This window comes from Grampus griseus (assembly GCF_964374135.1).
Source record: "Grampus griseus genome assembly, chromosome: 19".
Taxonomy (NCBI): Eukaryota; Metazoa; Chordata; class Mammalia; order Artiodactyla; family Delphinidae; genus Grampus; species Grampus griseus.
In genome coordinates, this window is record NC_139013.1 from 1,301,487 (window position 1) to 1,320,909 (window position 19,423).

The following is a 19,423-nucleotide window of genomic DNA, read 5'->3' on the forward strand; positions in this document are numbered from 1 at the left end:
TGAAGAAACTCACCAGGATAAGGATGGTGCATGTGGCTTTGGCCACGTGGGGAGGTCTGGGGTAAAGTCTGTTGCTGTGGATGTATTGAGCTCGCTGCTTGTATCTGTGCAGGACAAATATCATGCACCCACTAGTCCAGATCTTGAAGCCCAAATAACATCCAGGGGATAAAATATAAATGCATGTAATAAGCCGAGATTTCTGTCTGACGTGGCTGAGAAACCGTATGTAAAAATTTTTTTCACACATTTGTGCTGTTTCTAGGACCAATCACATTCATAGGAATATAGACATTTACCAACAGCTGAAGGAACCAGAAAAGGAAAGTAAAGAAGCCAATGCATTTGGGGAGATTGAATTCTGAAGTCTATCCACTAAGAGGTTCTGGGGCAAAACTTAATGGCCAGGAAGCCATTCAGAAGGCAGGTAGTGCCGAGAGAAACCCCCGTGGCCACTCTGTAAATACAAGACAAATGTATACCCAAGATCATAGAGGAAGTGTTTCAATCCAAAAGCTGTCATTGTCTGTGGGATCCCTCTGGAGCTAAGAGCCAAGTTGTTGGGGAGGCTAATAAAATAGTCTTGTTCAGGCTTCAGAGACAACAATAGGCTTTTGACTAAACAAAGACTCTGAAAGAGCTACACATCAAGCTGCTAGACTACATGCAGGTCAGCAGAAACGGTGCTAGTCAGTCTTGGGATCCAACAGATAAAGAAGGGAGTAAGTCACAAAGCTTCCTGGGACTTGGGAATCTGGCCAGTTCCTGGAATTCAGCGAACATTCTGAGACTTACAACTAAAGTATCAAAATATTTGCGTTAATAGTCAGAGCTGCGTACTTGCACGCAAGCTGATGACTATCAGCTTGCGGCTTGGCGTTAAAAGCAGGACTCCTTTGGGCAGCACTCTGTAGTCCCACCCGTGAGGTGGACTCACCGCCCGGGACCTTTCCAACTGGGACTCCAGATTGCTGTTCAAGGGAATTCCTAGCTGCCACTTGGATCTGGAAGTAGGTGTCGGCCCAATTCGGTGATGTATGCTCTGTTATATACCCTGTTAATATTATTGCTCTCCCTCTAATGATTGTATATTGAAATTTATATAGTCTGTTAATATTCTTATTTCTTTCTTTCTAATGATTGTATATTGAAGTTAAGTTAAATCACTTTCTATTAAAGATTTGATTGAAGCTGTTTATTCGTGTGAGACAAGTGGTTATTTTGCCAGCGAATCCAACGAACCTTAAAACTGAAAGCAGGCTTTTGGCAAAACAGTTGTTGGCCAAGATCAGTTTGTTGTCAGTCTGATCAGTGGGTCTCAACTTGTAACTGGTGAGCAAGGTGAAGTTATGAAGACAAAGGCAGGAGGAGTTTTCTAGGACCCCAGCTCCAGTGTGAGTGAGGAACATAATCCCTATTTCCAAGTTGGCATGCCCATCACTTTCATATCTAGGAGATATTGATTTTAATTTGAGACAAAGAAATGGTAGAAAGATAAACATAAATGTATTACCTACTTCTACTCAGCTGTATCTTCTGCTCAGCTGTATCAGATAAATGGGCACTGAGTAATCTGGAGAAAGTAAATCTTGCCTAATATACAGGTGCTTCTAAGCTCAGCCAGTTATTCAATTGTTTTTGATAGTTATATTTTCTCCAAAAAACAGAAAAATCTATCTTGGGTTAGGAATCCACCAATATTGATAATTTTGTAAAGTCTATATTAAGAAAATTGTGCGTGGCACACGAAACTGCTCAGTTTTCAGTGAAACCTCTGGGTAGCCTCTGTACATAAGATAAAACCATTTTCAGTAATAGATAAAAATGTGGAAATACAAAGTGAAATATTATCTAAAGATTAGCACATTCACTAGCTGGGGCCAGGATAAGTAGGTACGCATTGACTGATTAGGCCTTATGATTAAGAGGGAAGGTCAGGGAATTCCCTGGCTGTCCAGTGGTTAGGACTCCACCCTTTCCCTGCTGTGAGCCTGGGTTTGATCTCTGGTTGGGGAACTTGTAAGGTCGGATCTTAACAAACGCTACCGCGAAACAGAGGAAAGCTTCAAGTGAGCTTTATTAGGTAGCGCTCCTGGGAGAGGTTCACTGGTCCGAGAGAAAGGAGCCAGAGAAATCGCGCCCGGGCGAGGGTTTGGACAGAATTTATAGGGGAAGAAGGGGAAGGGGTGTGGTGAATCCGGGAGGGCGCAGGGTAGTCCTTATTTGGTGGTCTCTTCTGGTATCGTGGCAATATCTGGTGCCGGTTGTATCAGTCTTGGGATCGTTAGTCCCGCCCCTAGAAAGGCGGGAAGGCTGGGCCGGGTGGAAAGTCCCCAGGTCAGTTCCTGGAACTGGGTGGGTGGGAGCTCCAGGTCAATTCCGAGAACTGGGTGTGTGGAACGTTCCGGGCTGATCCAACCTGTGAGTCTGATTGCGTTCCCCTGCCTCGGGCCAGTTGGCCTTACAGAACTAAGATCCCAAAAGCCACACAGTGCGGCCAAAATAAATAAATAAATAAAATAACAATAGTAAGAGAAGTTCATTCACGTGAATAGGGTGTAGGTGAATCAGACTGGTGGAGCAAGGAAAGTACAAAAAGCAAGAGAACATCTATCGTGTGTGGCCTGATCATCAGTTTTTGTCACTGAATTGGGCACAATCACTAACTATGCAGTCAGAAGAGTCTTTTCTAGGGGGACGAGAAGCTGTGCTCTCCCTCTTGCCGAGCAGGCCTGTCCAAAATCTCCTCTCCATATTCCCAGTCAGTGTTTTGTCTGACTTTTTTCTGGTCCCTGAACAAAGCCCACAAAATCACTTTAACTCTTCAGGCTGCATGTATATCAGGAGCAATAGGATAATGTTTAGTTTTTGTTCCTGTTACCAGTGGGTTTAAACGTCGGATGTTTTAAAGGATTCTGAGATAATGCACTCCCCGACCCCATGGGTCCTCCGCCCCATTAATAAGGCTGGAGCCCCCCCACCCCGAGCCCTAGAGGTCATTTCCTAGTGCTCCTCCGGGTGCTTCTTGGCTTTTTCCCAGGTGCTTCCCGGTGTGGGGCTTCCTTCCTTGAGACTTTTACACTACATTACCCAGAAGAATTTGTGCTAAGGGGCAGCGACTTTCATCCAATGAAAATCGAGCAAGGGGGCATTTCCGGGAGGGCGAACATCCTGCAGAGGGACTTCCGGTTTCTTCGTGGCTGCCATTTTAATTACGGTGAAGTCTCTGTAGATGGTCAGGGGCTTCTGTGTGCGGTGTTGGGAGCGAGGTGACAGGCTAAGAGGCGCAAGAGGAGGCTCTGTGCGCACTGAACCGGGGCGGTTTTGAGGGTCAGGGACAGACCCTTGCAGTGTACGTGCAGAGTGGGACCCGGTCGGTCGACTGTCGCCACTCCTTTCCGTCCAGAAGTTCCGATGGCGGCGCCTGCGCTGAGGGACCAGGCTCAGGTAAACGCTGTGCGTTCCGGGTTCTCCCCGGCCTGTTTCCCCACCCAGATACGAACGGCCCGCGTGGGAGGTGGCTGTTCACGTCGCTTTATCCCAGGCCCAGGGTCTAGGACAGAGAGGCCTCCAGGGGTCTTTTCCCTTTTTCTGCCTGCGTGAGACTTGGAGATGCAACTGAAGCAGGAACATTCCGGGAACCTGGAGTCCATCTTGTTTCTGCAAGGAAGAAAGTTTGAGGCCAGGCTGCATCTGGAGTGGTAGATGAGAGGTTGTACCTTTCTTCTCCGAGAGGAAAGCCCTCCGAGAAGGGCTCCGAGAGCCCTCGGAGCGGTGGAGAGTTTTGAGCACAGGAAGGACACCATCTGAATTAGGCCTTTAAAAATACTCCAGAGCCTGTTCTGTGGAAGCACAGACTGTAGGGGGTGATGAGATTATTGAGGCAGAGGGAAGTTGTGACTTTTCCAAGGTCACAACTGGTAAGAGGTAGCACCGGGGACCGAGGCACGGAGGAGAGGTTTGCCAGTCATCCCGATGTTACCTGGCTCTGGTACCTGACAGAGGTCCAGTTGTGAGAAGGACAGAGATGCCCTTGGGAAAAAGAGAAAGGCAGAGCCTAGCTCAGAGCATAGGGGTGGGTGTGAGGGCTTTACCCAGCATGCATACAAGTGCATGAGCCTCTGGAACACAGCCATCGTCTCTTTCGTCCATAGTTTGCCTTTTCTTACATGTTACCAGGCTGCAGAAGCACTTGGAGCAATTGGAGGTTGTCCCAGTCCCTCGCTTGTTCTCACCCCGCACGCACACATTCTCTGTATTTGAGGTGTACTGGGGCTCTTCACCTGCCATTCTCCCACCTCTTTGTTTTGGGGACCCTGGAGAACCCCATGCTCAGGTTCCTGAGTGAAGGCCGGGTTCTGTGTAGGGGGTTCCCATTTCCCAACACCAATGGAAGGAGGCGTGGAAGGTTACTCATGAATCCAATACCAGTATGTGGAAGTGCTGTGAGGTGAGGCTGAGCTGGTTTAGGTAAGCGCAGGTCTCCTTTTTTCTGGTGGAAATAAACAGGGAAGGGCAAGATTTAGACTTGAAATGACTGCCTATGTATTCTGGAGGAAAAGGGAGGTGCAGATCAAAGGAAGATGGTTTTCTTCCCCAGGTCTCAAGAAGCTCCATCTGATTGGGTAGTTGGGGAAATGTGTAGGAAGATGAATTGTGGGTTTTCAGGAGTGAGACTGTTCATGGTTTTATTTGTCCCTGTTTACCAGGGCAGTGTGACCTTTGAGGATGTTGCCGTGTACTTCTCCTGGGAGGAATGGTGTCTTCTTGATGAGGTTCAGATACACCTGTACCTTGATGTCATGCTGGAGAACTTTGCACTTGTATGCATGCTGGGTAAGGCCCTCACACCCACCCCTATCCTCTGAGCTAGGCTCTGCCTTTCTTCTCTTCCCCAAGGGCAGTTCTGTCCTTCTCACATCTGGAACACAGGCACTGCTTTCTTCTTCAATTGCTTGGTTATGTGCTGTGGTTACTATGGCTAGGCAGAGTGTATCCCTATTCCTTAGTGCCGGGACACCTGTAGCTCCAAAGTTTTGCAGGTGAGGATTTAGGTTCAGTAGTCTTGCACTCAGTCTGATAGATCCCTCCTTGCTCGCCCTCTCTGCCCAGGCGATTGTCAAAATCCATGGTACCCAAGTTTTGCTCCATTCCTGTCCGTGACATTTTTTTGTGCCTTACTTCACAACAGACTGTTGTCACTGACATGGTCGTTACTAAAACAGACCAGGAGCTGTTTCTGTAAGACCTTTTTCCAAGGTTCCAATTTCTGTTTATCAACACTGGCATCTGTTAAGCATTCCGGTCAGCAATGAATGAAATTCCTGTTGCTCCACACCCTTATAGCATTTGGTGTTGTGAATGTTTGGATTTTGGCCCTTCTTACAGGTATGTAATAGTGTGTACTTTTCAGTTTAATTTGCATTTCCTTGCATCTTTGTATATGCTAAATTGTCATCTGTATATCTTATTATTATTAATTTTTTTGCTACGTTGGGTCTTCATTGTTGCACGTGGGCTTTTTCTAGTTGCGATGAACAGGGTCTACTCTTCATTGTGGTGCGCGGGTTTCTCATTGCAGTGGCTTCTCTTGTTGCAGAGCATGGCCTCTAGGCACGCAGGCTTCAGTAGTTGTGGCACGTGGTCTTCAGTAGTTGTGGCTCACAGGCTCTAGAGCGCAGGCTCAGTAGTTGTGGCACACGGGCTTAGTTGCTCCGTGGCATGTGGGATTTTCACGGACCAGGACTTGAACCTGTGTCCCTGCATTGGCAGGCGGATTCTTAACCACTATGCCACCAGGGAAGTCCTGTATATCTTCTTTTAATGAGGTGTTTGTTAAGGTGCTTTGCTCATTTGGTATTTGGGTTTTTGTTTTCTTACTAAGTTTTAAGAGTTTTTTTGTATTTAGCATTTAGGTCTGTGATCCATTTTGAGTTAATTTTTTGTGAAGGTTTGGGTCTAGAATTCATTTCTTTGCATGTGATGTTCGGTTGTTCCAGTACTATTTATTCAAAAGACTTAACTTTTCTCCATTGTATTGCACTTGTTCATCTGTCAAAGGTCAGTTGAGTGTATTTCTATGGGTCTATTTCTGGGTTTTCAATACTGTTCACTGAACAGTTTCTCTGTCTTTTCAGCAATATCACACTGGCTTGATTACTTTAGATACTAAGTCTTAAAGTTGAGTAGTGTCAGTCTGCCAGCTTTGTTCTTCTTAAGTTTTGTGTTGGCTATTCTCGGACTTTTGCCTTTTTGTATAAATTTTAGGATCAAAGTATTTATGTCCACAAAATAACTTGCTGGTATTTTGATTTGGGTTGCATTGAATCTATTGATGAAGTTGGGAAGAACGGACATATTGATGATACTGGGTTTTCCTGTTTATGAACGTGAAATATCTTTCCATTTATTTAGTTCTTTGATTTCTTTATTAGAATGTTTGATCGTTTATTTGTTTTTTGGCTGCACTGTGAGACCTGAGGGATTTTAGTTCCCCTACTAGGGATCGAACTCAGGCTCATGGCAGTGAAAGCATGGAGTCCTAACCATTGAACCACCATGGAATTCATGATTTCTCTATCTAAGTTTTATAGTTTCTCTCATGTATATCTTGTACATGTTTTGGTAGATCTGTAACTCAATATTTCTTTCTATTGCTCTCTTTTTTTTTTTTTTTTTGAGCTGGTGGTAATTTACATGGTATTGTGTTTTTAATTTCAAATTCACTTGTTCATTGATGGTATATAGGACATAATTGACTTTTGTATATTAAGCTTATGTCCTGAAAGCTTGCTATAATTGCTTCTTAGTTCCAGGAATTTTTTTTTCCTCTATTTTTTGGGTGTTTTACATAGCTGATCATGTCATATGAGAATGAAGACAGTTTTATTCCTTCCTTCCTGATCAGTATGCCATTTATATAACCTCATCTCATTGCCTTTGTTTTGACTTCCACTGTAAAGTTGAAAGGGAGTTGTAAAAGGGAACATCCTTGCCTTCTTCATCTTAGTGGGAGAATTCTAGTTTTTCTCTAGTAAGTATGATAGTAGCTATAGGGTTTTATTTAGTTTATCAAGTTTAAGTATTTTTTCAATTTTTAGGTTATATCATATGGAGATTTTGAATATGAGTGGCTGTTGGATTTTGTCAGATCCTTTTTCTGCATCTATTGATGAGATCATGAGTTGGTTTTTAACCTGTTGATGACATGGATTATATTAATTGATTTTTTAATGTTAAGTCAGCATTGTATAACGTGGATCATTCTCAGTTGGTCATGGTGTATAATCCATCCTTCCTTCCTTCCTTCCTTCCTTCCTTCCTTCCTTCCTTCCTTCCTTCCTTCCTTCCTTCCTTCCGTCCCTCCCTCCCTCCCTCCCTTCCTGCATTGGATCTTCGTTGCTGCGCACAGGCTTTCTCTAGTTACAGTGATTGAGGGGCTACTCTTCATTGTGGCACGCGGGCTTCTCATTGCAATTGCTTCTCTTATCGTAGAGCATGGACTCTAGGCGCGCGGGCTCAGTAATTGTGGCTTTCAGGCTCAGTCATGGTGGCTCACGGGCTTAGTTGCTCTGCAGCATGTGGGATCTTCCCAGACCAGGGCTCCAACCCCTGTTCCCTGAATCGGCAGGCGGATTCTTAACCAGTGTGCCACCAGGGAAGCCCTCCTTTTTCACTTTGATATTAGTAATTTGTGTCCTCTCTTGTTTTTGTGACTAGGCTGACTAGCATGTTTTTGATTTTATTGGGCATTTTAAAGAACCAGCTTTTTTTTTGACTTTGTTGATTTTTCTCTACTGATTTTTAAAATTATTTCTTTTTTTCTTCCTTTGTATTTCATTTTCCCCTAGTTTCCTAAGATAGAGGCACAGATGACTGATTTTAGGTTTTTCATCTTATCTAATATATGCATTCAGTGCTACCGATTGCCATATAAACACTGCTTTCACTGCATCGGCATTTTTTTTAAGTTTATTTTTCGGTGCGTTGGGTCTTCGTTGCTGTGTGTGGGCTTTGTCTAGTTGCAGTGAGTGGGGGCTACTCTTCATTGTGGTGCACAGGCTTCTTATTGTGGTGGCTTCTCTTGTTGCAGAGCGTGGGCTCTAGGGGTGCGGACTTCAGTAGTTGCAGTGTGTGGGCTCTAGAGCGCAAGCTTAGTAGTTGCGGCACACGGGATCAGTTGCTCTGCAGCATGTGGGATGTTCCCAGACCAGGGCTTGAACCCGTGTCCCCTGCATTGACAGGCAGATTCTTAACTGCCACCAAGGAAGTCCCCATCTGCATGTTTTCACAACTGCTGTGTTTCTTTCTTTCAAAATGCTTAAAAATTTATCTTAATATTTATTCTTTGACCCATGTTTTATTTGGAAGTGTATTGTTGAATTTATCAGTGTTGTGCAATTTTACAGCTATCCTTTTGTTACTGGTTGCCGGTGTAATTCCACTTTGTTCTGAGAACTGATCTTGTATGTTTTCTATTCTTTTAAATTTGTTAAGGTGTGTTTTCTGGCCCAAGGTGTAATCCATCTTGTGAATGTTCTATGTCAGTTTGAGAAGAATATTCTGCTGTTTTTGAATGGAGTAGCCTAGTAATCTGTAGGTGACTGTTACATCCAGTTGACTGATGATGGTGATCCTCAGTTTACCAGCATCCTTATAGATTTTTTCTTTTCTGGATCTGTTCATTTCTTAGAGAGGTTTGTTGAATGAAGTCTCCAAGTGTTATAGCAGATTCATCTATTTTTTACTTGTAGGCCTGTTTTGCCTCATATTTTGACATTGTGTTGTTAGATGCAGACATGTTAAGGATTGTTGTGTATTCTGGAGTATTGACCCCTTTACCATTGTGTCATTCTCATTATCCCTGATGACTTTGCTTATGCAAAATCTGCTGTGATATCAGTATAGTTATTACCACTTTTCTTTTTTTTCTTTTGATTTGTGTTGACCTCTTTTTCTGTATTGACATACTTTTAATTTATATGCATCTTTTTTTTAAGCATCTTTTTAAAAATTTTTTGTGGTATGTGGGCCTCTGACTGCCGTGGCCTCTCCCACTGCGGAGCATTCGCTCCGGACGTGCAGGCTTAGCGGACACGGCCCACAGGCCCAGCAGCTCTGCTGCATGTAGGATCCTCCTGGACCAGGGCACGAACCTGCGTCCCCTGCATCGACAGGCAGATTCTCAACCACTGCACCACAAAGGAAGACCTTTAAGCATCTTTTAAAAAAATTTTTTAAATTTTGGTTATGCTGGGTCTTAGTCGAGGCTCGCAGGCTCCTTAGTGGTGGCTCACTTGCTCCTTTATTTGTGGCACATGTGCTCCTTAGTTGCGGCAGTGTGCTCCTTAATTGTGGCTGGTGGGGTCCTTAGTTGTGGCCTATGGGCTCCTTAGTTGTGGTGTGCAAACTCTTAGTTGCGGCATGCATGTAGGATCTAATTCCCAGACCAGGGATCAAACCCACGTCCCCTGCATTAGAAGGTGGATTCTTTTTTTTTTTTTGGGGGGGGGTACACGGGCCTCTCACTGTTGTGGCCTCTCCCATTGCAGAGCACAGGCTCCAGACGCACAGGCTCAGTGACCATGGCTCATGGGCCCAGCCACTCCACGGCATGTGGGATCTTCCAAGACCGGGGCACGAACCCGCATCCCCTGCATTGGCAGGCGGACTTTCAACCACTGCACCACCAGGGAAACCCAGAAAGTGGATTCTTAACCACTGCACCACCAGGGAGCTTCCTCTATGTGCATCTTTGTATTTAAAGTGGGTTTCTCGGAGACAACATATAATTCAGTCTTGTTTTTTGATCCACTCTGATAATCTCTCTTTTAATTGGTGCATTGAGACTATTGATGTTTAATATATTGATACAGTTGGGTAAACATCTAACATATTTGTTGCCATTTTCTTTCCATTGCCCTTTTTCTTTGTTCCTAGTTTAGTCTTCCACCCTTCTTTTTGTGGTTTTAATGAAGCATTTTGAATGACCCTTTTTCTCTTCTTTGTTAGCATATCATCTATACTTGTTCCTTTTCATTTTTTAATGTAGTCGCGATAGAGTTTCCAGTATGTATTTACAACTAATTCAAGTCCACATTCAAATGACACTGTGGTTTCGTGGGTAGTTTAAAAAGCTCATAATTTTAAAAAATCCTGATTTTCCATCTTCTCCATTGTATTATTGTTGTCTTTTGTTTTAATTTTACATAAACATACATATATGGGTATGTTTAAAAATACATGATGGAGTACACTTTTGCTATTGTTGTTTTGTACAAACTGTTAAATCTAAATAGACAATTTTCAGAAGAAGATATGCAAATGGTGACCTTCTACATGAAAAGGTGCTCAAAATCACTAATGGTTGAGGAAATGCAAATTAATACCACAATGAAATACCACCTCACAGCTGTTATAATGTCTGTTATGAAAAAGACAATAAATAAGTATAGGAGAAGATGTGAAGAAAAGGGACCCTGTGTGCACTGTTGGTGGGAATGTACATTATTTCTACCACATGGAAAAGAGTAGAGAATCCTTACAGAATTAAGAAAAGAACTACCATATGGTCCAGCAGTTCCATCTCTGTGTATTTATCTAGGGGAGTGAAATCATCATCTCAAAAAGATATGTGTACTCCATGTTTATTGCTGCATTATTTACAATATCCAAGACATGGAAACAACTTCAGTGTCCGTTGATGGATGAGTGGATAACAAACACATCATATATATGGAATACTATTCAGTTTTATTCAACCATTAAAAAAAGAAGGAAGTTTTGCATTTACAGCAACATGATTGGATTTTACAGACATTATGCTAAGTGAAATAAGTCAGAGAGAAATCCTGTTGTCCCTATGTTTCCACAGAGGATCGGTGCCAGGATCCCCTGCATATACTGAAATCTGGGGGTGTTTAAGTCCCATAGTCAGACTTCTGATTCTGAAGTTTCCCATTGTTTTAAAAATATAAATTAATTAATTATATTTATTTTGGCTGTGTTGTGTCTTCGTTGCTGCTCGTGGGCTTTCTCTAGTTGCAACGAGCGGGGGCTACTCTTCGTTGTGGTGCATGGGTTTCTCATTGCAGTGGCTTGTTGCGGAGCACGGGCTCTAGGCGCACAGGCTTCAGTAGTTGTGGCACGCAGGCTTCAGCATTTGTGGCTCGTGGGCTCTAGAGTGCAGGCTCAGTAGTTGTGGTGCACGGGCTTAGTTGCTCCATGGCATGTGGGATCTTCCCAGCCCAGAGCTCGAATCCATGTCCCCTGCATTGGCAGGTGGATTCTCAACCACTGCACCACCAGGGAAGCCCAAGGTTCCCATTTTTGGATTCATCCAACTAAAGATCATGTAGTGCTGTGTATTTATTGGAAAATATCCCTGTATAAATGGACCCAAGCAATTCTAACCCATGTTATTCAAGGTTTAAATATACTACATGATTATACTTACATGGGAAATCTTTGAAAAAATAACAACAACAACAAACTCAGATGCAGACAACAGATTAGTGATTGCCAGAACACAGGAAGGTGGGTAGATGACATGGGTGAAGGGTTTCAGAAGTTACAGACTTCTAGTTATGATTAAGTCCTGGGGACGTAATTCACAGCATAGTGATTTTAGTTAACAAAAATGTATTGTATATTTAGAAGTTTTTAAGAAAGATCTTAAAAGTTCTCATCAGAAGAAAGAAAATTGTAAGACATAATTCAACTGAACTTATGTGGTAGTCATTTCAGTGTGTAAATATATAGAGTAATGTTGTACAGCTTGAAGATATATGATGTTCCCCAACAATTATGTGTCTGTAAAATATTTTTTATTCTGATGTTCTTCCTTTCTCTATGAAACTCAAACTTCTGATCTATATCATTTACCATCTGTCTTTTTTTTTTTGGCCATGCTGTGCCACATGCGACATCTTAGTTTCTCGACCAGGGATCAAGCCCATGCCCCCTGCAGTGGAAGCATGCATGGTAACCACTGGACTGCCAGGGAAATCCCTTCATCTCTCTGAAGAACTTCTTTTAATATATTCCCACAATTTTTCTGTATGTAAGAAAGTGTTTATTTCACCATCACTGTTGAAGGGTAATTTTTGCTGGATACCAAATTCTGGGTTGCTGAAGGTCACCTCCCACACCCACCCTGAGCACTTTAAATGTTTCACTTCATTCTCTTCTTGTCTGCATGAGTTCTGAGGAGAATTCAACTGTAATTGTTTTTGTTGCTTCTCTGTGGGTAAGGTGTTTATTCCTATGGCTTCTTTCAGGACTTTTTTGTACATTTGAATGTGATATTCCTAGGTGTAGTTTTTTCACATTAAACCTACTTGATGTTCTCTGAGCTTCCTGGATCTGTGCTTTGGTGTCTGATAGTAATTTGGTGGAAATTCTCCATCATTATTGCCTCAAATATTTTTTCTGTTCCTTTGTCTCTTTCTCCTTTAATGTTTCCATATGTGTATGTTAAACCTTTTGTAGTTGTCCCACCAATATTGGATTTTTTTTTTGTCTTGTCCTTTTTTTTTTTCAGTTTTGGAAGTTTTTCCTAAGAGAACATCAAGCTCAGATTCTTTCCTCACCTATGTCCAGTTTATAAATAAGCCTATCACAGTCATTTTTCATTTCTGTTACGGTGTTCTCGATCTCTAGCATTTCTTCTTTTTTTTTTTTCTCTAGCATTTCTTGATTCTTTGTTAGATTTCCCATCTCTTTGCTTACATTGCCTTTCTGCTCTTGTATGCTGTCTGCTTTATCCATTCGCAGACATTAATTAGCATATTGATTATAATTGTTTTATATTCCCAGCATGATCATCCCAACATTCCTGTGATATCTGATTCTGGTTTTGAAGTTTCGTGTGTTCAAACTTCGTTTTGTGGGACACTGCAAATCTTCAGTAGACTCCATAGTTGCAAAAGAGTTACAACAGTTAGATTGTTCCCATTTAGGTGAGGAGATGGATTCTTAACAGTCTGTATTCTATCCACTGTTCATCCTTCCCCACTCTGTCTCCACTGGATGTTCTTTTGGTGGTATTTAAATATCGTTCCTTGGTCTATTGTGTACTGAGTTCCCCTGGGCTCATGTTGGCCACTTACCTGTCCTGACTCTGTTAGGGCTTGCATCATTTCTGTCCCATGTAGTTTTTCAGCTGGAGATGGAGAGTCCTTGGTGGTTTCATGAGATGGACATGACTCTAGTTTCAGTATAAAGAGCTTAAAGATAGCCTGTTAAGATGAATGGCCACTAGGAGAGGGCTTGTTATAAGGTCTGTGTTGAGAAATAATACCTGGAATGTATCTTATTTGACTAGTGTTTTAGGGCCATTGTCAGTGGCCCCCAATTACTTCTCTTGTCCTTTCTCCATTCTTGACATTCTGTTAACTTGTGCTTTTTACTACTTCCTTTTTTTTTTTCTTTTGACCATGGCCCATGGCCTGTGGGATCCTAGTTTCCCAACCAGGGGTTGAACCCACGATCCCTGCATTGGAAGCATGAAGTCTTAACCCCTGGACCACCAGGGAATTCCCTACTTCCCCTGCTTTTTTTTTTTTTTTTTTTTTTTGCAGTACGTGGGCCTCTCACTGTTGTGGCCTCTCCAGTTGCGGAGCACAGGCTCCGGACGCACAGGCTCAGCAGCCATGGCTCACGGGCCTAGCCACTCTGCGGCACGTGGGATCTTCCCAGACCAGGGCACAAACCCACGTCCCCTGCATCGGCAGGTGGACTCTCAACCACTGCGCCACCAGGGAAGCCACCTACTTCCCATTTTTATTCTGACTCCAGCCTGGGATAATTTCCCTACCACCTCTCTAACCCATTTATCTCATGTGGTCTTCACATTGTTTCCCCCTTAGTACTTACTGGTATTGTTTATGTCCTCAACCATGTATATATCCTTTAATATTTCTTGAACACCAGCTACCAGTTGCAGTCAGATTTTCTGGGGCCTGGAAATACACTTCTGCATAGTATGATAGGTCACCAGTAGATGTGATCCTGGTAAAAGCCATTGACAGAGGAGTGAATTGTCGAACTTGCCTTTTTTCTTGGGCCACATCCAGTCCCTGTGTCCTGTACTTGGTGAGAGCACCTTCTTTCCCAATTTGACCCCAACTCCATTTCCTGAACACAATCCTATGGACTGCTTTCTTCATGTGTCAGATATACAGTTGTGATGGTGTCACTCACACCCAATAACATGAACAAGAACTTCACCATCATTTCTTTGTTCTCAGGTTCTTGGCACCGGGTCGAGGATGAAGAGACACCTTTTGAACAGAGCGTATCTGCAGGAGTGTCACAGATCAGGACTTCCAGTGCAGGTTCATCTCCTGAGAAGGCCCAGCTCTGTAAGATGTGCCTCCCAGTCTTGAGAGACATTTTGCACTTGGCTGAAGAGCAAGGAACAAATAGGGGGCAGAAAGCATACACATGTGGGGCATGTGGGAAACAGTTCTATTTCACTGCAAACCTTCAAGAGCACCAGAAGCAGCACATTAGAGAGAAACCCTTCAGCTGTGATATGGGGAGACCCGCATTTTTCAAAAGCTGCACAATCCATGCAACAGGGAATCTCACTACCTACATGGAGATTGGGAACAACTATGTGGCCAAAATTGGACTTCAGAAACAGGTTACTAATACCAGGAAGAAACTGAACAACAGTAAGGTGTGTGAAGCTGTTTTTCACAGTGGAAAATGTCATCACAGCTGTGGAGAAGGCAACAAATTCTCCAGCCACACAGAAATACTTGTTCAGTCTGAGACAGTCCTCACTTGTGAAAGGTTTTGTGAATGCAGCAACTGTGGGAAAGCCTGCACCCAAAGAAGTAACCATAGTCAGCACCAGAAGGTTCACACTGGAGAAAGGCCTTATGAATGCAGCCAATGTGGAAAATTTTTTACCCACAAATCTAGTTTCCTTACACATCAGAGAGTTCACAGTGGGGAAAGGCCTTATGAGTGCAGTGAATGTGGAAAATCTTTTACTACTAGGTCTGGCCTCTATTATCATCTGCGAGTTCACACTGGAGAAAGGCCTTATGAGTGCAATGAATGTGGGAAATCTTTTAGTAATAGGTCAATCCTTTGTAATCATCAGAGAGTTCACAGTGGAGAAAAGCCTTTTGAGTGCAGTGAATGTGGGAAATTCTTTAGCCGAAATGGACACCTCAGTGCCCATAAGAAAGTTCATACTGGAGAAAAGCCTTATGAATGCAATAAATGTGGAAAATTTTTTACTGCTAAGACGAGCCTTCATTACCATCAGCGAATTCACAGTGGAGAAAAGCCTTATGAGTGTAGTCAATGTGGGAAATCTTTTACTACTAGCTCTGGTTTCTATTATCATCAGAGAGTTCACAGTGGAGAAAGGCCTTATGAGTGCAGTGAATGTGGGAAATCTTTTACTAGTAGTTCTGGTCTCTATTATCATCAGAGAGTTCACAGTGGAGAAAGGCCTTATGAGTGCAGTGAATGTGGGAAATCTTTTACTACTAGTTCTGCTCTCTATTATCATCAGAGAGTTCACAGTGGAGAAAGGCCTTATGAGTGCAGTGAATGTGGGAAGTGTTTTACTGGTAGCTCGAGCCTTAATCGTCATCAGAGGGTTCACAGTGGAGAAAGGCCTTATGAGTGCATTGCATGTGGGAAATGTTTTAGTATTATATCTGATCTTTATGTTCATCAGAGAATTCACACAGGAGAAAGGCCTTATAAGTGCAATGAATGTGGGAAATGTTTTACTGATACGTCAAGCCTTCGTCGTCATCAGAGAGTTCACACTGGAGAAAGGCCTTATGAGTGTACTGAATGTGGGAAATGCTTTAGCCGAAGACAGCTCCTCTATATCCATAGGAAAATCCACACTGGAGAAAAGCCTTGTGAGTGAAAGGAATGTGATAAATCTTATTGAAAGGTGCTACTTCATTAAACATCAGTTCACACTGGTAAAATGGCCTTATGAATATAGCGAATATAGATGGGACTAATGTTCAAGGAGTTTGAGATTGTAACAGGGTGGGAAGAAACCCTGCAGTTACTGTGCAGCAAATGTACCCTTTCTTGGGACAAACTGTGGCACAGAGAGAATGTATCATCTGTTGTGAACAGATGATATCCGGATTCAATGTCAGGTTGCCTGGTTCAGGACATAGGGAATCTGGTCATTTCAGTCCTTTTCTCCCCCTTCCCCCGTTGAGGACTCAAAGACACGTTGTCCATCCGGACACTTTTGCCCCCCACCCCAGGAGCCCTGCTGATACCACAGCCCCATGCTGATGAAGAGGGCTGTCTTTTCTCTGGGAAATAACATTGATGGCTTTCTTGGAAATGACTCCCATTCATCTACCCAACCAAAACAGTGCTCATAGTGTTTTTATTCACATTTGTAAAGGAAGGCATTTGCAGCCCAGAGACATTGAGGGAATTCCACAAGACCTCACTACTGCCAGGTCTTTGATGAGAGTGGTTCCTCTACACTGCACCCTTCCAATGGCCTCTCCTGCTTTGAGCAGGGACTCCCATTTTCTTTGTCCCAAAGATGAACTACCAACTTAGTAGTTTTCCACCTGGACCTCCAGCTTCATTTTTTCCAGTGTACATCTGCTTCCTGCAAACACCCTCCCTCTTGGGACGTTCTTACAGTGACAGCAGCACTAAGCCAGGCACTGCAGAGAGGATCATTGGAGTCACCCCAGATGTGACACTGGCTCCACTGCCATATGCAGTGATTCGTTTTCAAGGTCCTTTCCTTCTTTTTCATAAACCCACTTCAGGATGTCTTCGTTTCCCCATTATGCAGTTGACATGCTCACTGTTCTGGGCAGTGTGAAGGACACTGAAGGACTAGGAATGTCCACTGTGGCCCTCACATGACCTGGTCCCCAAGGCTATTCCTCCTAATCCTTATTACCATCCCCTTACTGCTCCTCCTCCACCACCCTCCCCAAAATGTAAGTCAACAAATAATGATTTTTAATCAGCAAGAACTTTCCTGCTCCCATTTTGAGACCTACATTTGACCAACCTAGCTTAAAAGCTAAGACAGAATGCAGGCTGACCCCTCCGATGAAGACTGTAAAATCGCAGTATAAAATCAGTATGATTTTAATTGCTTTTTTCTCATGTTTCTTTTTTTTTTTTAATTTTGGGTGCACTTTGTGGCATGTGGGATTTTAGTTATCCAACCAGGGATTGAACCTCTGCCCCCTGCAGTGGAAATGCAGAACCATAACTAGTGGACTGCCAGGGGATTCCCTCAGGATTTTTCAGTTTGAGTTATTATTATTATTTTTTAATCTGTCTATTTTTTACCTGCATGTCTTGTTTTGATAAATTTCTATTTCTGTCTTTTACCTGCTTTTATTTTGTGAGTTTTTGTCTGTTTTCTCTTTCCTTGACAAGTAAGAGATCAGGGAAACAACAAAGGTATCTGTGAGATTTCACACATTTACCCAATGTGAGTGACTTCTTTCCTGCATGGAACTGTAATTTGGCATAGTGAAAGAATATGTTCTCAATTTTTTCTTAATTTTGGTCTTATGCATAATGTAATGGCCACATACATTATATATGTTAAAGATAAATCTGGGGCTTCCCTGGTGGAGCAGTGGTTGAGAGTCCGCCTGCCAATGCAGGGGACACGGGTTCGTGCCCCGGTCCGGGAAGATCCCACATGCCGCGGAGTGGCTGGGCCCGTGAGCCACGGCCGCTGAGCCTGCGCGTCTGGAGCCTGTGCTCCACAACGGGAGAGGCCACGACAGTGAGAGGTCTGCGTACCGCAAAAAAAAATAAAAGATATATCTGCACTATTAACATATGCTACATCAGGTTTTTTCCTTTTTTTATTCTCAGTCCCCCCCCCATTTTTCCCCAGACCACACAGCTTGTGGGACCTCAGTTCCCTGACCAGACATCAAACCCAGGCCCCAGCACTGAAAGCCCAGAATCCTAATCACTAGGCCACCAGGGAACTCCCATATCCTACCTCAGTCTTAAGTCCAGATATTCAGTAACACAGTAAATGAAATCCTGGTTTGTAGTCTTTGCCAATTTCCCTGGTGTAAATACTTCCAGCATATCCAATGTCAAATTGCCAACATAATGTCACTGAATATGGAGTTGGGAAGCCTTGCCAGGAGCCCACCATTGTATTCTTTTTCTACCTTACAGGTACAGTAGCCACAAATAATTTTAAGAATGTCGCTAATAAACCATAGTAGAATGATTATAAAGTGACAGGTTTTGCATATTTGTTTTAAAAATCGTTTAATATATGTATAGTTGACTGAAAATAAATTACATGTACCTTAAATGTACATTTTAACACTGTGATACTTGTGTAAAGCCCTGAAACCAGTTTCCTCCTGTCACTTTTAATTCATCCTCAAAATTAAAAATACTGATGCAAGAGCATATTCTACTTTTGAAATAACTTTTTTCAAATGTATATATAAATGGAATGACTGTGTAGGAACCTTCCTGTATATTACATCATTTACTATATTTTGTAGATTTTTTGTGTTTGTGTATCGTGATTTACTTAGTGGTTTTTACAATTTATAATCCCAGGTATGTCTTTGAATACATAAATTTTTTTTAATTTATTTTATTTATTTTTGGCTGTGGTGGGTCTTCGTTGCTGCACACAGGCTTTCTCTAGTTGCAGCGAGTGGGAGCTACTTTTCTTTGCAGTGCATGGGCTTCTCATTGCGGTGGCTTCTCTTGTTGTGGAGCACGGGCGCTAGTCACATGGGCTTCAGTAGTTGCAGCACTTGGCACGTGAGATCTTCCCAGACCAGGGATCGAACTCATGTCCCCTGCATTGGCAGGCAGATTCTCAACCACTGCACCACCAGGGAAGCCCCTGAATACATAATTTCTTAAAATGTGTTTCTAAAATAAAAGAGCCCTTTCATAACTCCAGTAACTTTATTACACACGAAAGTATTCTAAATATCAGTGCATATCAGCACAAATGGGGACACTGTGTGACAGATTTTGATTGCTAACACACTTTGATGCATCCTGTACCTACAAACTACCACAGCACAAAGGATTTATGATAGAAGTGAGAACCTGTTTGGGAAATAAAGTGGGAGGTGCTGACCTAGCACAGCAGGTGTGGCTACAAAAGTCACAAATACTCCAGCGAGATTTTGGGGCAGACATGTGATAGAGATGTCCAACATTCTGGTGTGTGGGCCACACATAATCTCCCAGTCTTCCTGGATAATGTGTGATGAGGTGAGTGCAGACTGGTTTGGAAAGAACAACTTCTCCCACATCATTGCAAGTATGATGATGCACTGATGGTTTTCAGACCAGGGACTCGGTAACCACCTTGTTACAACCTGGAGATTCACACTTGTGAGCAGCTTTGTCAAGCAAGAAGAAGGACTTGGGGTGG

General features: G+C 42.9%; 1 protein-coding gene across 2 annotated transcripts; it reads left to right on the forward strand.

Annotated features, from left to right (window-relative positions):
* The first annotated feature begins 3,208 nt into the window (after positions 1–3,208).
* On the forward strand, positions 3,209–18,474 carry LOC309837083 (uncharacterized protein). 2 transcript variants are annotated; one of them, XM_082677423.1, is made up of 3 exons: positions 3,209–3,447; positions 4,710–4,836; positions 14,250–18,474. In XM_082677423.1, the coding sequence occupies exons 1-3, from the start codon at positions 3,415–3,417 to the stop codon at positions 15,902–15,904; spliced, it is 1,815 nt and encodes a 604-aa protein (XP_082533549.1). In that variant the 5' UTR covers positions 3,209–3,414; the 3' UTR covers positions 15,905–18,474. The 2 variants fall into 2 exon arrangements, with proteins under 2 accessions (XP_082533549.1, XP_082533550.1); XM_082677424.1 differs by lacking the exon at positions 4,710–4,836.
* Positions 18,475–19,423: the final 949 nt, after the last annotated feature.

What these genes read in the sequence shown, in the direction of transcription:
- LOC309837083 (XM_082677423.1), top strand. Translation starts at nt 3,415, where the DNA reads ATGGCGGCGCCTGCGCTGAGGGACCAGGCTCAG. An exon ending in CGCTGAGGGACCAGGCTCAG is followed by an intron (nt 3,448 to 4,709) that starts GTAAACGCTGTG and finishes CCTGTTTACCAG; the next exon opens with GGCAGTGTGACCTTTGAGGA. An exon ending in TGCACTTGTATGCATGCTGG is followed by an intron (nt 4,837 to 14,249) that starts GTAAGGCCCTCA and finishes CTTTGTTCTCAG; the next exon opens with GTTCTTGGCACCGGGTCGAG.